Below are 15,448 nucleotides of genomic sequence, written 5' to 3' on the forward strand. Positions count from 1 at the left end.
AATTTTCCGAGCTATTTGGCAAGTCATTAATGTAGATTAAAAATAAGAGAGGTCCGAGGGTGCTCCCTTGTGGAATTCCACATAATATGGTGTGATTTTGGGACTTAATTCCCTCCAACTCCACATACTTTTTTCTATTCGAAAGATAACTTTGAAGCCAATCCAAAGGTATCCCCCTTATTCCATAAGCTTCCAACCTCCCCAACAAAATTTTATGATTTACAGTATCAAAAGTTTTTGAAAAGTCTAAGAAGACGCAACAAGTGTAAGAATTACTGTCCATGGACTTCCTTAGCGTATTTGTGATTTCAGTCATAGCTTCGGCAGTTGAATGTCCTTTTCTAACGCCAAATTGAAATTAAGAAAGAATTTTTTGCTTCTCGATATAGTTGATAAGCTGCTTATGTGTACGTTTTTCAAATGTTTGATTGAACGTTGATAAAGTTGAGATAGGGCGAAAGTTGGTAGGATCTGCAACCGCCCCTCCTTTGTCAATTGGTGTAACCTTTGAAATTGAAAGAATATATCAGGAACAACACCCCGTTGTAAGGATTGGTTAAAATATAGGTTAAGGATTCACATAAATGACTTGAAGCTAGTTTAATGATCTTTCGAGGTACTCCGATGGTTGCTTTGTTGAGGTTTGTTCCCATTAATATTAAAGTCGTAAACTTCATGGACGAGAATACTGCGGTCTTATCCCCAGTTTCCACGGTGTCCGTTAGGAACGCCTGGGAGCTTACTCCCTTTTTGCGACGGACCGACAAAAAAAAGAAACGGTTGCATTTTTAGAGTCTCGCTCTGCTGAAGCAAGCTCGACTAATTACCGCAAAATGAAGGCCCCACTGTCCAACTATTGATAAAAAATGTCTACCACTTGTTAGAAAAAGCTAACGAATCGTCGACTATTGTTGCTAGTAACACTAGACCTCGTAATTTTGCGATAGTTTCATCCTCAACTTAAACCTTGAACTGATCATTGTCTCGCCTCGTCATGTCTACGTCTACATAAGATTCTGTCTGAACTCGTGTATTAGGATCTTTGTTCAGCTTCATCTTTCAAGGAGTCATCACTTTGACAGAGACCTTTAAGAAACAAGAAATCGAAAGAACTGCTCAGCAATTACCTGACCGCTGGTGAGACCGAATCCGAGATGAAACTGTTTCCCGCTATTCTATTCATATATTTGGCACCTTTATGCGCAGCAGGCCACGGCCAAGGGTATGGTGTAATTTTCCATACCACCATACAGAGTAATTTTCGCCCGGACCTATAGCAAATCAGCAAAGGAACCAACTCAGGGGAAAGCAAAAAAACCAAGAACTCCCATAATTAGGAAATTGGACATCAAAAGCAGGCCACACGGAATTATACTACATTTATTTATCACAATATCCTGAGGCTCTGTATGATACCTGGGAACGTCGTTTTCGTCGCGTTCAGTTTTCCACCAAATCGTCGATGGCAAACGATTCATCTCATATCAAGGGAAATTGTTTTGCGTGATAGTAAACGCTACTGGTGAGCTGACGCAACCACGTGGCGACTGCGACGGCGACAGAAACGAGAAAATAGAAAAGCAACAGATTTAATAAGCAAAATAAAACCTCTCAATGCCCTAATCACACGAAAAACGTTGTAAAACGTGGCCGGGTCGGAATGGCAATGCGATTGTCGTTTTAGTCTCTAAAAACGTCATTTCATCATTAGCGATCGTTGCCGTTTCGATTCCGCCAGAAATACTTCTCCAAAAACTTGGTTATGGCATGTAACGGAACCTTCAACAATTCAATTTAAAAACTGCATCGGCTAAAAATAAGATACTATAAGCATTTTTCCGGGAAAAGGCTGCAATTTCAAGTCACTGGTTCTCTTTCACGAATTGAAGATTCTACTAAGATATTGTTGATTTATGAGAGTGTAATTTTTCTTGCAGTTCAGACAGGCAGTGTAATTAAGCGAAGTGTTGGTAATGACACTGTTAGAGGGTGGTAACCCTATTGCTAGGCATCATGGGAAGGGACTAGAGAGAGCTACGTTCTGTCATGGCGTTGAGTTGAATTACTGTCTTGTTACTGTTAGAGCTCTCACCGAAACATGGTACCAGGAGTGTGAACAAACGCTGATTATTCTGCTGCTATCGATCTGACTTTCTGTGATCTTGTTTGTCTGTGAGTGTGGAATCTCGTCGATCGCTCAAACATACTGCCTGAGATCTTCGCGCCAAAACCCTGCAAAACCACGAGTTAAACATGTTGAAAGAAGGAGCCGAAGCTGCGGCCCCTGCTCAAGATCAAAATCAAAGTTTCTTTACTGGTAATATCATGAACTTCGAGCGACCCAAGTTTGACTCCCGCCGGGAGAATCGGCTAGAAGCATTGAAAGCCCTCAAAAAGAAATGTGGTTACATCTTCAAAGCAAGTCTTCTGAATATTTCGAATGAATTAAAATGTATTTTGGTTCAAGATTGGCTTGGTCCTGAAGGTCAAAAGATATACGACAGCCTGGACTGGTTTGAAGGTGAGGATGTAAACGACTATGATCTGATGTGGACTAAGTTGGAGCGAGCGGTAAGTCCAGAATGTAACGAGATTGTTGCTTCTAAGAAATTTCAAGAACGAGTGCAAAAACCTGGAGAGACAATAACTGCTTTTGTCACTGATCTGCTGCTGTTAGTGAAAGACTGTAATTATGTAGACGAAGATAGACAAGTGAGAGATCGGTTTGTTTATGGTGTCTCTGATGAAGAACTAAAGAAACGATTGCTAGAAAAAGGAAACACTCTCACGAGAGTTGAAGCTATCGCAATTGGCAAGGCTTATGAAAGTACAAAGATTGAAGTTCAAGAGTGCAGTGCAAACCGCACTTCTGAAAAAGAGAGTATAAAAGCTGTTTCGAAAGATAAGCCCAAGAAAGTCCTCATGTGTAATTACTGTGCAAACAAGAAGGGAGCTCATAGCTTTTCAGACAAGAAACTCTGCTCCGCCTGGGGAGCAGTCTGCAGAAAATGCAAGGCCAAAAATCACTTTCAAGACTCAAAGGAGTGTAAACGCTTACAAAAAGGAAAACAGGAGAAACACTCAGATCCAAAACAATCAAACCAACCTCAAAACCGTTTGTACTGAGAGTAGAAGAAGATGGTGAGGATCACTATTATGAAGTTCTTGACAAAATCTGTGTACTTAATCAAAACTGTGATCACAAGAAAGCTTTTGCAAACCTACTGCTGTCGAAGAAAAGAATTCCTGTTAGCTTTCAGATAGACTCTGGCTCAACATGTAGCATTCTCCCTGTGAATGTGTACAAAGACATCAGTGGAGATTATGATCTCACTGACCTTAACACTGTAGTCGAGCCTGTTCTGTCTCTCTGTGATGAAGAAACCAAAATTCAGACCCTGGGAACCAGAAAAGTCTTTGTGCTAAATCCTGCGACCAGTGAAGAAAGGATAATTCAGTTTAGAATTGTTGACAGAGGCCTAACACCTCTGATCGGTCTAAATGACTCTGAAACACTCAAACTCATTGAGCTCTTACGAGAAAATATTGCTGTAGTAGCCCCAGCTAACCCAAGTGTCCCTGTAACTGCCAATGAAGTGACAGCACCACTCACTTTGGAGACCATTCTGACTAACTACCCTCAAGTCTTTGATGACAGTATAGGAAAGTTTGAGGGCGAACTACATCTTCACACAAGTAATGATGTCACTCCTCACAAAACAGCTCCTTGAGAGATCCCCCTCTCCGTGAAGAACAACTTTATTGCTGAAGTAAAAGATCTCCAAAAGCAAGTTATAATTGAGAAAGTGACTGAGCCTACCGAATGGGTAAGTGCTCCAACAATTGTAAACAAACCTTCTGCTAAGAATGGAATTAGACTCTGCATAGACAGCAGACCACTGAACACGGCACTCAAACGATCTGAGTACCCAATCCCGACTGTCGATCATCTGCTTACAGACATAAGCAATGCTAAAGTATTCTCTCTAGCTGATATCAAGACTGCTTTTTGGCATGTACCATTAGATGCAGAAAGCTCCTTGCTGACAACCTTTAATACCGCTCTTGGACGGATGAAATGGAAAAGAATGCCTTTTGGCATCAGTGTAGCACCTGAAGAATTTCAAAGAGGAATTGATGAGAATCTAGAACGATTAGAAGATGTAAAAGCCATAGCTGATCACATATTGATCTGGGGCGATGGAGAAAACATTGAAGAAGCAACAGCTAGCCATGACAAGAGATTGCTTGCCTTGTTGGAGCGATGCCATCAGAAGAATAGGGAGCTTAAGAACCACGACGACGACTTTGTCGACGACGACCGGAAGTGAGATACCGTGCACTGCGCAAGCGCGGTTAACAAATTTCGTCGTCGTGTTGTCGTCGACGACGCCAAACACAGTAGAATCACTTCGTCCTGCAGTCCACAAGCTTCGGCAGGTATAACTCCCTGTTTTTAAGCGATTTTTCAAGGGCTCTGTATTTTTTCACCTCGTAAATCCAGGTATCCTTTCTTTTTTCTCCTAACAAGCGATGTTGATTGAAAATTTGACTGACGAATTGTGTTTACTTCGAAGACAACACTGAGCTGTGCAGGCCGAGAGAGCGAACTCGCAAGTGACAAATTTATTTGTGTACGTATTTAGGTCAGGCAAATCATACATCTTTAATATAGAGGAAATGAACTTTATATGGAAAACAGCTACCGCATCGGAATGTCTCTTTTTCCAAATCTAAACTCTGACAGACACTCGGACTCGGTCATGTTATTCAGGTCGAAAGTTGAATAACCTTCTTACGGAAAGCAGAGATTTTTCCATTCGAAAAGGTCAGACAACACTAAAAATTCTTCATCGTCAATGAAAGTAGACGTACGGCTTATAAAATAAGATCTTGCATCGTCTTAAAAGACGCCTTTGCGAAAAAACTTTGTTGCGAACGAACGTCACAGTTGTACTACTTCTACATGTTTGTTTACATTCAGTGTCGTCGTCGTCGACCTACCGATCGACTGCATCTTAAGTTTCCTTTTTCCCGCCGAAACTGACGTTCTCGTTCCAGTCTTTTCCCACTCAACAGACGTCGTCGTCGTGAACTTCGTCGTGGTTCTTAAGTTCCCTATTATTAAACTTAATAAGGAGAAGTTCCGGCTGAGGAAGAATGAGTTGTTCTACATGGGTGTGGTCCTTACAGACAAAGGAGTGAAACCTGACCCCAAGAAACAAGAATGTATTCATTCAATGCCTGCCCCAACAAACAAAGAGGAAGTCAGTAGACTACTTGGTGTTGTTACCTACCTCTCAAGATTTTCAAAAGACTTGTCAACCAAGTCAGAACCGATACGAGCTCTGCTGAAGAACGACACTGCGTTTATCTGGGAAGAAAATGAACAGAAAGCTTTTGATGAAATTAAGACCCTCATTCTGAATGCACCACTGCTAAGATACTTCAATATGGCTGAACAAGTTGAAGTCCAAGTGGATGCATCATCAAGTGGTTTAGGAGCCTGCCTCATGCAAGGCGGCCAACCTATACAATATGCATCGAGAGCATTAACAGACACTGAAAAATGCTACAGCCAAATCGAGAGAGAGATGCTTAGTATTGTATTTGGACTCACTAGATTTCATACCTACACTTATGGTAGGAAAGTGACAGTCTATAACGACCACAAACCCCTTGCTGCCGTATTGAAGAAACCTGTTGAAGATAACCCTGTTAGACTTCAGCGAATGCTATGTAGAATCATGGGATATGATGTCGAATTCAAGTATGTAAAAGGCAAAGACCTTTTTATTGCTGATGCCCTGAGCAGATCTCAACCGACTAACCAGCACCGAAGCAAGATCGAACAAGAGATTGAAACGACAAGAGTTGTTCATGAAGAACAAAGCTTAACAAGCAACTTCGCTGAAATTGCAGAAGCCACTGCAAAGGACGCTGTCTTACAGTCTGTCATCGACCAAATATCAATGGGCTGGAAACCAAGCAAACGAAACGTTCCTGTTGAAATCTTACCGTATTGGAACATTAAGGATGAACTGTCCTTTAACGATGGAATCGTTTACAGGAGTGACCGCATCGTAGTCCCAGCAACACTCCGAAAGACTCTGATTGTTAAATTACACCAAGCACATATGGGCAATGGGTCAACCCTTAGGCGTGCTAGAACTTGATTATGGTGGCCGGGAATGAACAATCAATTGAAACAGTTCATTGCTACATGTGAAGTCTGCAATGCTTTCCAGACTAAGAACCAAAAAGAAACACTAATCAGTCATGAAATTCCTAACAGACCCTGGTCAAAAGTCGGATCTGATATTTTTGAATGGAAGAAAGAACACTATCTCGTTCTAGTTGACTATTACAGTGACTCGATTGAATTTGACTTGATGAAAAACCAAACTGCATGTGAAACCATTAATCTAATGCAAAAACAATTTGCAAGATGGGGAATTCCTGATGAGATCGTCACAGACTGTGGTAAGAACTACGACTCCGTCGAGTTCTCGCAATTCTGCCAACGAAAGAAGATTAAACATACCAAATCTTCACCATATCACCACCAAAGTAACGGAAGAGCTGAATCTGCTGTGAAGATTTTCAAAACTTTGCTGAGGAAAGCTGAGAAAAAAAAATTGAGTCCCTACGAAGCATTGCTTGACTAGCACAACACGCCTACTGCTGGCATGACAACTTCTCCCGCACAAAGATTCCTAAACCGTCGAACAAGAACTGAAGTACCTATAAAAGCGACATTACTGACACCTGAGATTGCAGAAACAGTGTTAGCAGAGAAAACTAAGAAACACCAGAAATCTCAAGCCTATTATGACCGCACTGCTAAAGACCTAAATGAATTAAGGCCTGGAGATACCGTTAGAGTCAGGCCTGAAGGACAAGAGTGGAAGAAAGGAACTGTCTCACAGAACTGTGGATACCGTTCATACGATGTTAATGTGGATGGTAAACTGCTCAGAAGAAACCGTGTACATCTTAAGGAAGATCAGAAAGGCAAAGTTACGGAACCCTCCTCGAAATCTGCAGAACATGAACCAACAGCCGAAGACCTATCTGCAGTTGTTGTTGAAAAGAATGGAAAAAAAGTCAGACCACTAAAAGACACTGCAAGGGCTGCAGAACCTGCTAAATGCACTAGGATGGAACTTATTACTGTTAAACGTACACGTTCGGGACGCTTAGTGAAACTGCCGCAAAGATACTCTAGTTTAACGTAAAATTGTAAATTTTACTGGGGGGAGGGTGTTAGAGGGTGGTAACCCTATTGCTAGGCATCATCGGAAGGGACTAGAGAGAGCTACGTTCTGTCATGGCGTTTAGTTGAGTTACTGTCTTGTTACTGTTAGAGCTCTCACCGAAACAGACACAATACTTGCAAAACTGCGAGATATCGAGCGAATACTTGGTGAGTAAAGTTAATCCCGCAAAAAATATAACCTCTACTTCCCCCGCCCCCCCCCCCCCCCCGAATTTAGAGATAGCTTTCACGAACTGATAGTTAGACTTTTAATTTTTCTTCCAGTCTCTTCTATCAAAAAACAGTACTCAGGTACGTATTTTCGCAGCAGTTTTATAATTGTGAAAGGTTTGAACCCAAGAGTCATTTCAAAAGTAGATTGAGTTTGATCGTCCGGGTGAACGTAGTCCTGAATAGGACTGTTGCTGTTGACAGTGACTGACGTTTCGACAACCTGTGCGGTAGTCATCTTCAGAGTCAAAGTTATTCACGTCAGTTGATGGTATTATACTCTGGTTATTGATCTGATTGGTCAATTACGTCTCGATGTTATTGGTCGTCTGTCAGTTAAGCCGTGATGTTATTGGCTATGAAGACTCGTAATCAGTAATTGGTGTGTTTCGATCCGTCTGTTGTCACAGTTAAACAGTCGTCTATTGTTAGTCAAATTGTCATTTCTCCAGTCGATCTTTCGTAGTTAGTTTTGCTTGATCTCGTCAATAAGTCGTTTGTACGGCGCTGGTAACTGTTGGCTACGATTCAGTTGCGTTTGTTCAAAGTTAGTAAACCAGCTTTCTAAAGTAAGACGTCGACAGTAGTCTAAAAACGTTGTTAAGATAATCAGTCTCGTCTTGTAGGTTGTCAGGTGAGTCGCAGACTAGCTGCGCTCGTCTCGTCAGAGTCCGGATAGTAGTGGTCTAGTAATCGGTCGGTATGAGTCGGTTTTCTGTAAATAGTCGTTTTTAGTTTGTTGTTGTCGCGAGTGACCAAGCAGTCTAGAAAAGCTATCTTACCATTTTCTTCGATCTCCTTGGTGAACTGTATGTCCGCGCTCTTTCTGTTAAAGTTGTTCGTGAAAATCGTCGATTCCGTCTTTGTGTACGGCGGTGAATGTGTCGTCAACGTAACGTAACCAAAGAGGTACAGTTCGCGTGTAGGTAGCTAGGGCTTGTTCCTCGATGTTTTGCATGACAATTTCTGCTACAACAACAGAAACTGGAGAGCCCATAGCTGTACCGTGTAACTGTTTGTAGTGTTTGCCGTTGTACTGAAAGTACGTCGAAGTCAAACATGAGCCTTGAGTAGGTCCATAATGTCGTCTGTAAGTAGCGGTAGTTCAACAGTAGAGTTCTTAATAGCATTCTCAGTACAGTCTAGAGCTAGTTGAAGTGAAATACTGGTGAACAGTGATTTCACGTCAAATGACGCTAGTTTGTGGTCATCCGGTATCTGTATTGTCTTAATGGCGTCAATAAAGTTCTCAGTAGACTGGAGTTTGTGTCTAGATTGGTCAGTCAGCGGTTTCAGTACGTTAGTTAAGTATTTAGACAGTGGGTAGGTCGGGGACCCACAGAAAGAAACTATGGGCCGCATAGGTATGTTGGGTTTGTGTAGTTTTGGTAGTCCATACAGCTTTATAATTGGCGTTTTTCGCGAAAAAAAATCCTCGTCAAATTTAAACACACGAAATTCAATGACCAAATAGTCTATAGAATATTCAAATCACAGAAAAGATGATAAAACATGTAATTATAACAGTATATACACAGTACAATAATGATTTGAAAAATACACGTCGAATAATTAACTGATCTTTAGTAAGTTCTGTTTTGTATCTTCTATAAACAAGGGTGCTAATTTATTAATATTCGTAAATGGAGAAGAAAATCTAGCTAGAGTCCGGCCGGATGCCCATACAGTTTATCTACAAATTTATTACAAAATCTCAGAAATGTTGAAAAAAAAAAATTAAGTTGAGAACACTTGAATTGTGAAATTTAATGCCTTTTTTCATATGCCATTAATTATTGAAATCGCGAAAACTGGAGAGATAAGACCAGGCGAAAAACTGCCTCGAATGTAACCGGCACGAAATTAACTACCAATTATAGCTGTTTTAAAAACTTCCTACTTTTCGTTCAGGTGTTCCCTGTCCACAGGGCTGGGTGCGATTTAAGGGATACTGCTATCTTGTCAGTAGCTCCATCAAGACTTGGAAAAATGCCCAAGCGTACTGCAAAGGACTGGGAGGAAATCTGGTGAAAATAAACAGCAAGGAAGAAAACGAGTTTGTACTAAACCTCGTAAACAAGCTCGCCCCATCGCTGAAGCAGATTTGGATCGGACTCGAGTGGGATTCTCAACTAAAGGCCTTCGTGTGGTACGATCATTCAGTTCCTACCTTCACCAAATGGGCCCCAAATGAACCAAATTCAAATGGTGTGGAGCCTTGTAGCAACATGTGGACTGGTCTTTTCGGCCCTTCGGCCCACAGTTTGGTCTAAAAATAAAGGAGGGTCCCCACAGGCCGCTCCCCTGGATATGCAATTTTACAACTCATGAGATGTTCGCAGAAGTGCTGCTCACTGTTTTTCGATCCTTTCAAAAATATTCTTCACAACCACTTGACAGGCAGTGTGGGAAAGCGGCAAATTGCAAAAAGATGGAGCAAAGTAGGAATATCCGTACTTGCTCTGATTGTTCAGACTGTTCAAGGGAAGACAACCGTATCGACTGAAGATCCATTTGAAAACATTGAGGCGATCCTTAGTAAAAGCTAATTGGCAGCGCAATAGAGTTACGGTTGCTTACATCAGTGTACTTTTTAAAAGATGTTATGTTGCTGACAATGTCGAACATTTCAGCCATTTTCTTGTTGGGTTTCTATTCCTTTATGGTTGAAAAAAAATTCAGAAATGGACGTTTAAAAAACGAGCACCAGTGTACTTGATTAGCGAAATTTTATTACCTTGAACAACGGTGATCCGTTAAAATCGCGAAATATTTCTATTCCAAATTCGCGAAATTAAAGTCACGCGAAAATAAGTGATAATATAATGAAGTAAACAAACAAGCACTTGTCTTGTTATTCACTTCTGTTTGACATCCGCTGCATTTGTCGGGAATGATTGCCTACCATCGTAGAAATCTGGGACGCGTCGGGAAAATAGAAACGCTCCCGATTCTCCAGATTTGTCCCCATCCATCTCAGACGATCAGGGATATCTACGATTTCGAGTTTTCATTAGTTGGCAATATCTGGGACAGTCGGGAAACGGTAAAATCCCCGATCGTCTGGGATTTTCCCGACATATGAAAACCATGTTTTAGTAAAAAGTTGCGATGCTTGTAAAAGTTAGTTTAAAGAGGTTTTAAATTACGTATGCAAATTTACTTATATTTTTAAAACAAAATTTCGAAGTTAGCGTTTTATGTTTTGCTTTGAAAGGTACACTTGGAGATTTATGAAATTAGCTGTTCAGCTTAAGCCAGATTAATTGAAGGTTATGTAAAACATTTATATTATTTACCATTTTGACAACTATTAAGACCATATTTGTCATTCTCCATCGCGACTGATCCTTCATGACGCGACACGACTCAAGTCATGTACCAAAAACAAACGCAGTTTATGATTAATTAAGAAGGTAACCTTCATATAAAAAATATACAGACACAATTGTCCAAAAGTTCAGATAAGCAACCTATTGTTGTTGTTTCTTTTGGCTTAAAGTGAAACTTTTACTCGTCAAAGTGTAAGATAAGGGATGGGCGCGCATGAAAGCACTGACAGGCGGTGTGAATTTCTGCAGATGCGAAAAAGTAAATTGCTTTCTCGAAATCCTTTTGACTGATGAATATTCAAAAATTATGTATTTTCTTTCCGTAACTGAAAAGCCGATATGAACTCGTTTATTCAGCTTATTCAGTTTATTCAATGAGTCATCACTTTGACGGAGACCTGTGCGAAACAAGAACTCAAAACAACTATTCAGCAATTCCCTGAACGCTGGTGAGACCGAATCCGAGATGAAACTGTTTTCGGCTATTCTAGCCATATATTTGGCACTTTTATGCGCAACAGACCTAGGTATAGTGTAATTTTTCCATACCACCACACAGAGTAATGTTCGCCGGGACCTAGCAAATCAGCAAAAGAACTAACTCAGGGGAAAGCAAAAAACTAATAACACTCATAATTAGGAAATTGGTCACTCGGAATAATACTACACTTATTTATCACAATATCGGGAGCCTCTGTATGATACCTGGGAACGTCGTTTTCGTCGAGTTCAGTTTTCCACCAAATCGTCGATTTTACAAAGAAATCATCTCATATCAAGCGAAATTGTTTTGCGTAGTATTAAACGCTACTGGCAAGCGCAACAACGTAGCGACGGCGACGACGACAAAGACAAGAAAATAGAAAAGAAACAGATTTAATTACCCAAAATAAAAACACTCAATGCCTTTATCGCACGAAAAATGTTGTAAAACGCAGCCGGATCGGAATGAAATCGTCATTTCATCATTAACGATCGTTGCGGCTTCGATTTCGTCAGAAATACTTCTCCAAAATCTCGGTTATGATCACTTCATCGGCTACAAAAAAGATACTATTAGCATTTTTCCGTGAAAAGGTTGCAATTTCCAGTCACTAGTACTTTTCACAAATTGAAGATCCTACTTGGAAATTGTTGATTGATGTGAGTGCAATTTTTCTTGCAGTTCAAACAAGCAGTGTACTTAAACGAAGTGTTGTCAATGACCCAACACTTGCAAAGCTGCAAGATATCGAGCGAATACTTGGTGAGTAAAGTTGAGCCCTCAAAAATTAAACCCCCTCTTCCCCCCCCCCCCCCCCCCGCCTCCTCGCACTTAGATATAGCTTTCACGAACTGATAGTCAGAGTTTGGTCAATATTTCTTTCATTGCCTTCTTTCAAACAACAGTACCCACTGCGGGTACTTATTTTCCCGGTTCAGTGTTATAATTTGACGTTTTTCGCGAAAAAGAATCCTCGTCAAATTTAAACACGCGAAATTCAATGACCAAGTAGTTCATAGAATATTCAAATCACAGAAAAGATGATAAAACATGTAATTATAACAGCATATACACGTACAGTACAACAATGTTTTGAAAAATACACGAATAATCCACTGAGTTTTAGTAAGTTCCGTTTTGTATCTTCTATGAAAGAGGGTGTTTCAAATTAATTAATATTCGCATACTGAAGAAGAAACTCTAGCTAGTATCCGGCCGGATGCTCATACAGTTAATCTACAAATTTAGAATGTCAGAAAAGTTGAAAAAAAAAAATCCAGTTGAGAACATTTGAATCGCGAAATTTAATGCCTTTTGCTCATATGCCATCACAGGTAACCCAGGCTCTGTGATAGTACCACCGTACGGTTCTAGTAAAATTATAGTGTTTGTATTGGGTAAAAATATCATCCTAAAATTTCTAGGAAATACTAAATAAAGATCAATGAAACTTACTCTGCAGTTAATTGTTGTTGTCCTTACTGCCCCAATGAAATTTCGTGATAATTTGCAGTAATTTGTTCAAATTCACTCTATATACAATAATAATATACAAGATAGGAGACACGAGATGCCATTTTTACCCACATGCTGTCATTCAACACAACTTTTTCCACGAAATTCGAACTCCAATGGAAAATAAACATGCCAGGATCGTAGAAATAGGATAGCAGCAGATATAGAAACCAATGAAACTTTCCCAGATAGAGAAACGAATCCCACAGACTTTAACAAACTCGAAGGATATAATCCAAACAGACAGAGAATATGCTCGCCGAAGTAGCCGAGCCAGATCAACGCGCGGCCAAGAAAATGAGGCCTGGGCACTGTACAAAAAATTCCATCCAGGGAGTCCTGAGGTGACCTTTCTGGGGACCCATACATCATTTGCCCAAAGCCACCCTACCCTGCTGAAAAAACACTTGATAGAATGCAATTGTTCTTCCCAGCCAATCACAATTCGCCAGAGCAAACCCCGCACACGCGCCTAAATTTAAATGGCTAAAAAAATTAATTAACCCAGGATAGTCTGCCGAGTTATAAGGCACCCCATTTCTTTTAAAAAGGAACGCAAATAACAGTAATGAAACTATGAAATAGTAACGCGAAATACTTACAAGGCGGGCTAAAAACGAAGTTGAACAAGAGATAGATGATGACTGAGATACTGTTGCTGTGAAATCTCGAGCGAAACGATCGTAAATAAACGGTGAAGCTTACAAAATAATGTCAAAAATTATACAGAAAATTCCAACAGAATATGAATTGCGATGACTGAGACGAATCTGAAAGCCATGTGCACCAGTAAACAAAGAACTAGCACGATTAACATATTTAGCGATTAATGCGGCCTAACACGCCGACTTCTTGTCAATACAACTGGACGTTCTATCAGTTAAATATGTGAACCATCGTGACACCTCTCTTTGAATTTGGTCCTGTTGTACAAATGCCGCAGTAGGAGCCAAAATTCACTTATATCTTTTGCTCGTTTTAAGTTTTGTAAATCCTCTTTCGTTGTTATTTCCTTTGCCCTTATAACTTTGCCCTATTGATGTTTGATAGACTTTCTGAGGACCGGCGCCAGGCGCTGAATATAGTTCGAGAGGGACATGATATCTTTATAACAGGCCAGGGTGGTACGGCTAGGAAGAACAATTGCCTTCTGTCAAGTACTTTTTCAGCAGGGTAGGGTGGCTTTGGGCAAATGATGTATCAGTCCCCAGAAAGGTCACCTCAGGACTCCCTGGATGGAATTTTTTGTACAGTGCCCAGGCCTCATTTTCTTGGCCGCGCGTTGATCTGGCTCGGCTGCTTCGGCGAGCATATTCTCTGTCTGTTTGGATTATATCCTTCGAGTTTGTCAAAGTCTGTGGGATTCGTTTCTCTATCTGGGAAAGTTTCATTGGTTTCTATATCTGCTGCTATCCTATTTCTACGATCCTGGCATGTTTATTTTCCGTTGGAGTCCGAATTTCGTGGAAAAAGGTGTATTGTATGAGAGCATGTCGGTAAAAATGGCATCTCGTGTCTCCTACCTTGTATATTATTATTGTATATAGAGTGAATTTGAACAAATTACTGCAAATTATCACGAAATTTCATTGGAGCAATAAGGACAACAACAATTAACTCCAGAGTAAGTTTCATTGATCTTTATTTAGTATTTCCTAGAAATTTTAGGATGGTATTTTTACCCAATACAAACACTGTAATTTTACTGGAACCGTTCTGTGGTACTATCACAGAGCCTGGGTTACCTCTGGTAAAACTTCCTACTTTTCTTTCAGGCGTTCCTTGTCCACTGGGCTGGGTGCGATTTAATGGATACTGCTATCTTGTCAATAGCTCTATCCAGACTTGGCAAAATGCCCAAATGTACTGCAAAGAACTGGGAGGAAATCTGGTGAAAATCAACAGCAAGGAGGAAAACGAGTTTGTACTAAACCTCGTAAACAAGCTCGCCCCATTGCTGAAGCAGATTTGGATCGGACTCGAGTGGGACTCTCGCCTAAAGGCCTTTGTGTGGTACGATCATTCAGTTCCTACCTTCACCAAATGGGCCCCAAATGAACCAAATGGAAATGGTGTTGAGCCTTGTAGCAACATGTGGACTGGTCACGAGGGGAGTTTTACTAGGGCATCTGGCGACTGGAATGATCTCACTTGTTGGCATACCGGTTTACCCTGTGGTCTTGTCTGCAAGAGGCTGCCCTAGATGTTAAGCCGGCTTCATGCCCGATCAAAGCCGAAAGTAGAGTTAAGTGCAAAAATTAAAGCAGATTCTGGGTCGACATTTTAAAATGCAGACAAGAAAACATTTTCGTGCTAATTTCTGAAGGGTTTAAAGGAAGGGTTGTGTTCTTGTTCTTGTTCTTCTTGTTCTTGTTCAGTTCTTGTTTGTGTTTTTTCTTTTATGTAGAGAATACCTCTTAGGGTCCATCCTCGTCTTTTACGCACGAAAGTGGACAAAATTAAGTCGAAATTCGACATTGGTTGCAGGTCTAAATCAACCCAATAAGAGAACAGCGAGCAAACGGAGGTAAAAGGGAGAAATTCCTGATGTCACACATATATATATTTTTTCGAGCGCGCACGCTTTTGGCCGCCAGAAAAAAGCGTTTACTATGACAAACAGGGTTA

At 40.6% G+C, this 15,448-nt stretch overlaps 1 protein-coding gene across 1 annotated transcript; it reads left to right on the top strand.

The window, feature by feature from the left end:
• Positions 1-11,193: 11,193 nt before the first annotated feature.
• LOC140934947 (perlucin-like protein) lies at positions 11,194-15,086 on the top strand. The gene is made up of 3 exons (XM_073384504.1): positions 11,194-11,348; positions 11,987-12,067; positions 14,596-15,086. The coding sequence occupies exons 1-3, from the start codon at positions 11,288-11,290 to the stop codon at positions 15,021-15,023; spliced, it is 570 nt and encodes a 189-aa protein (XP_073240605.1). The 5' UTR covers positions 11,194-11,287; the 3' UTR covers positions 15,024-15,086.
• Positions 15,087-15,448: the final 362 nt, after the last annotated feature.

This window comes from Porites lutea, chromosome 4, assembly GCF_958299795.1.
Source record: "Porites lutea chromosome 4, jaPorLute2.1, whole genome shotgun sequence".
Lineage (NCBI taxonomy): Eukaryota > Metazoa > Cnidaria > Anthozoa > Scleractinia > Poritidae > Porites > Porites lutea.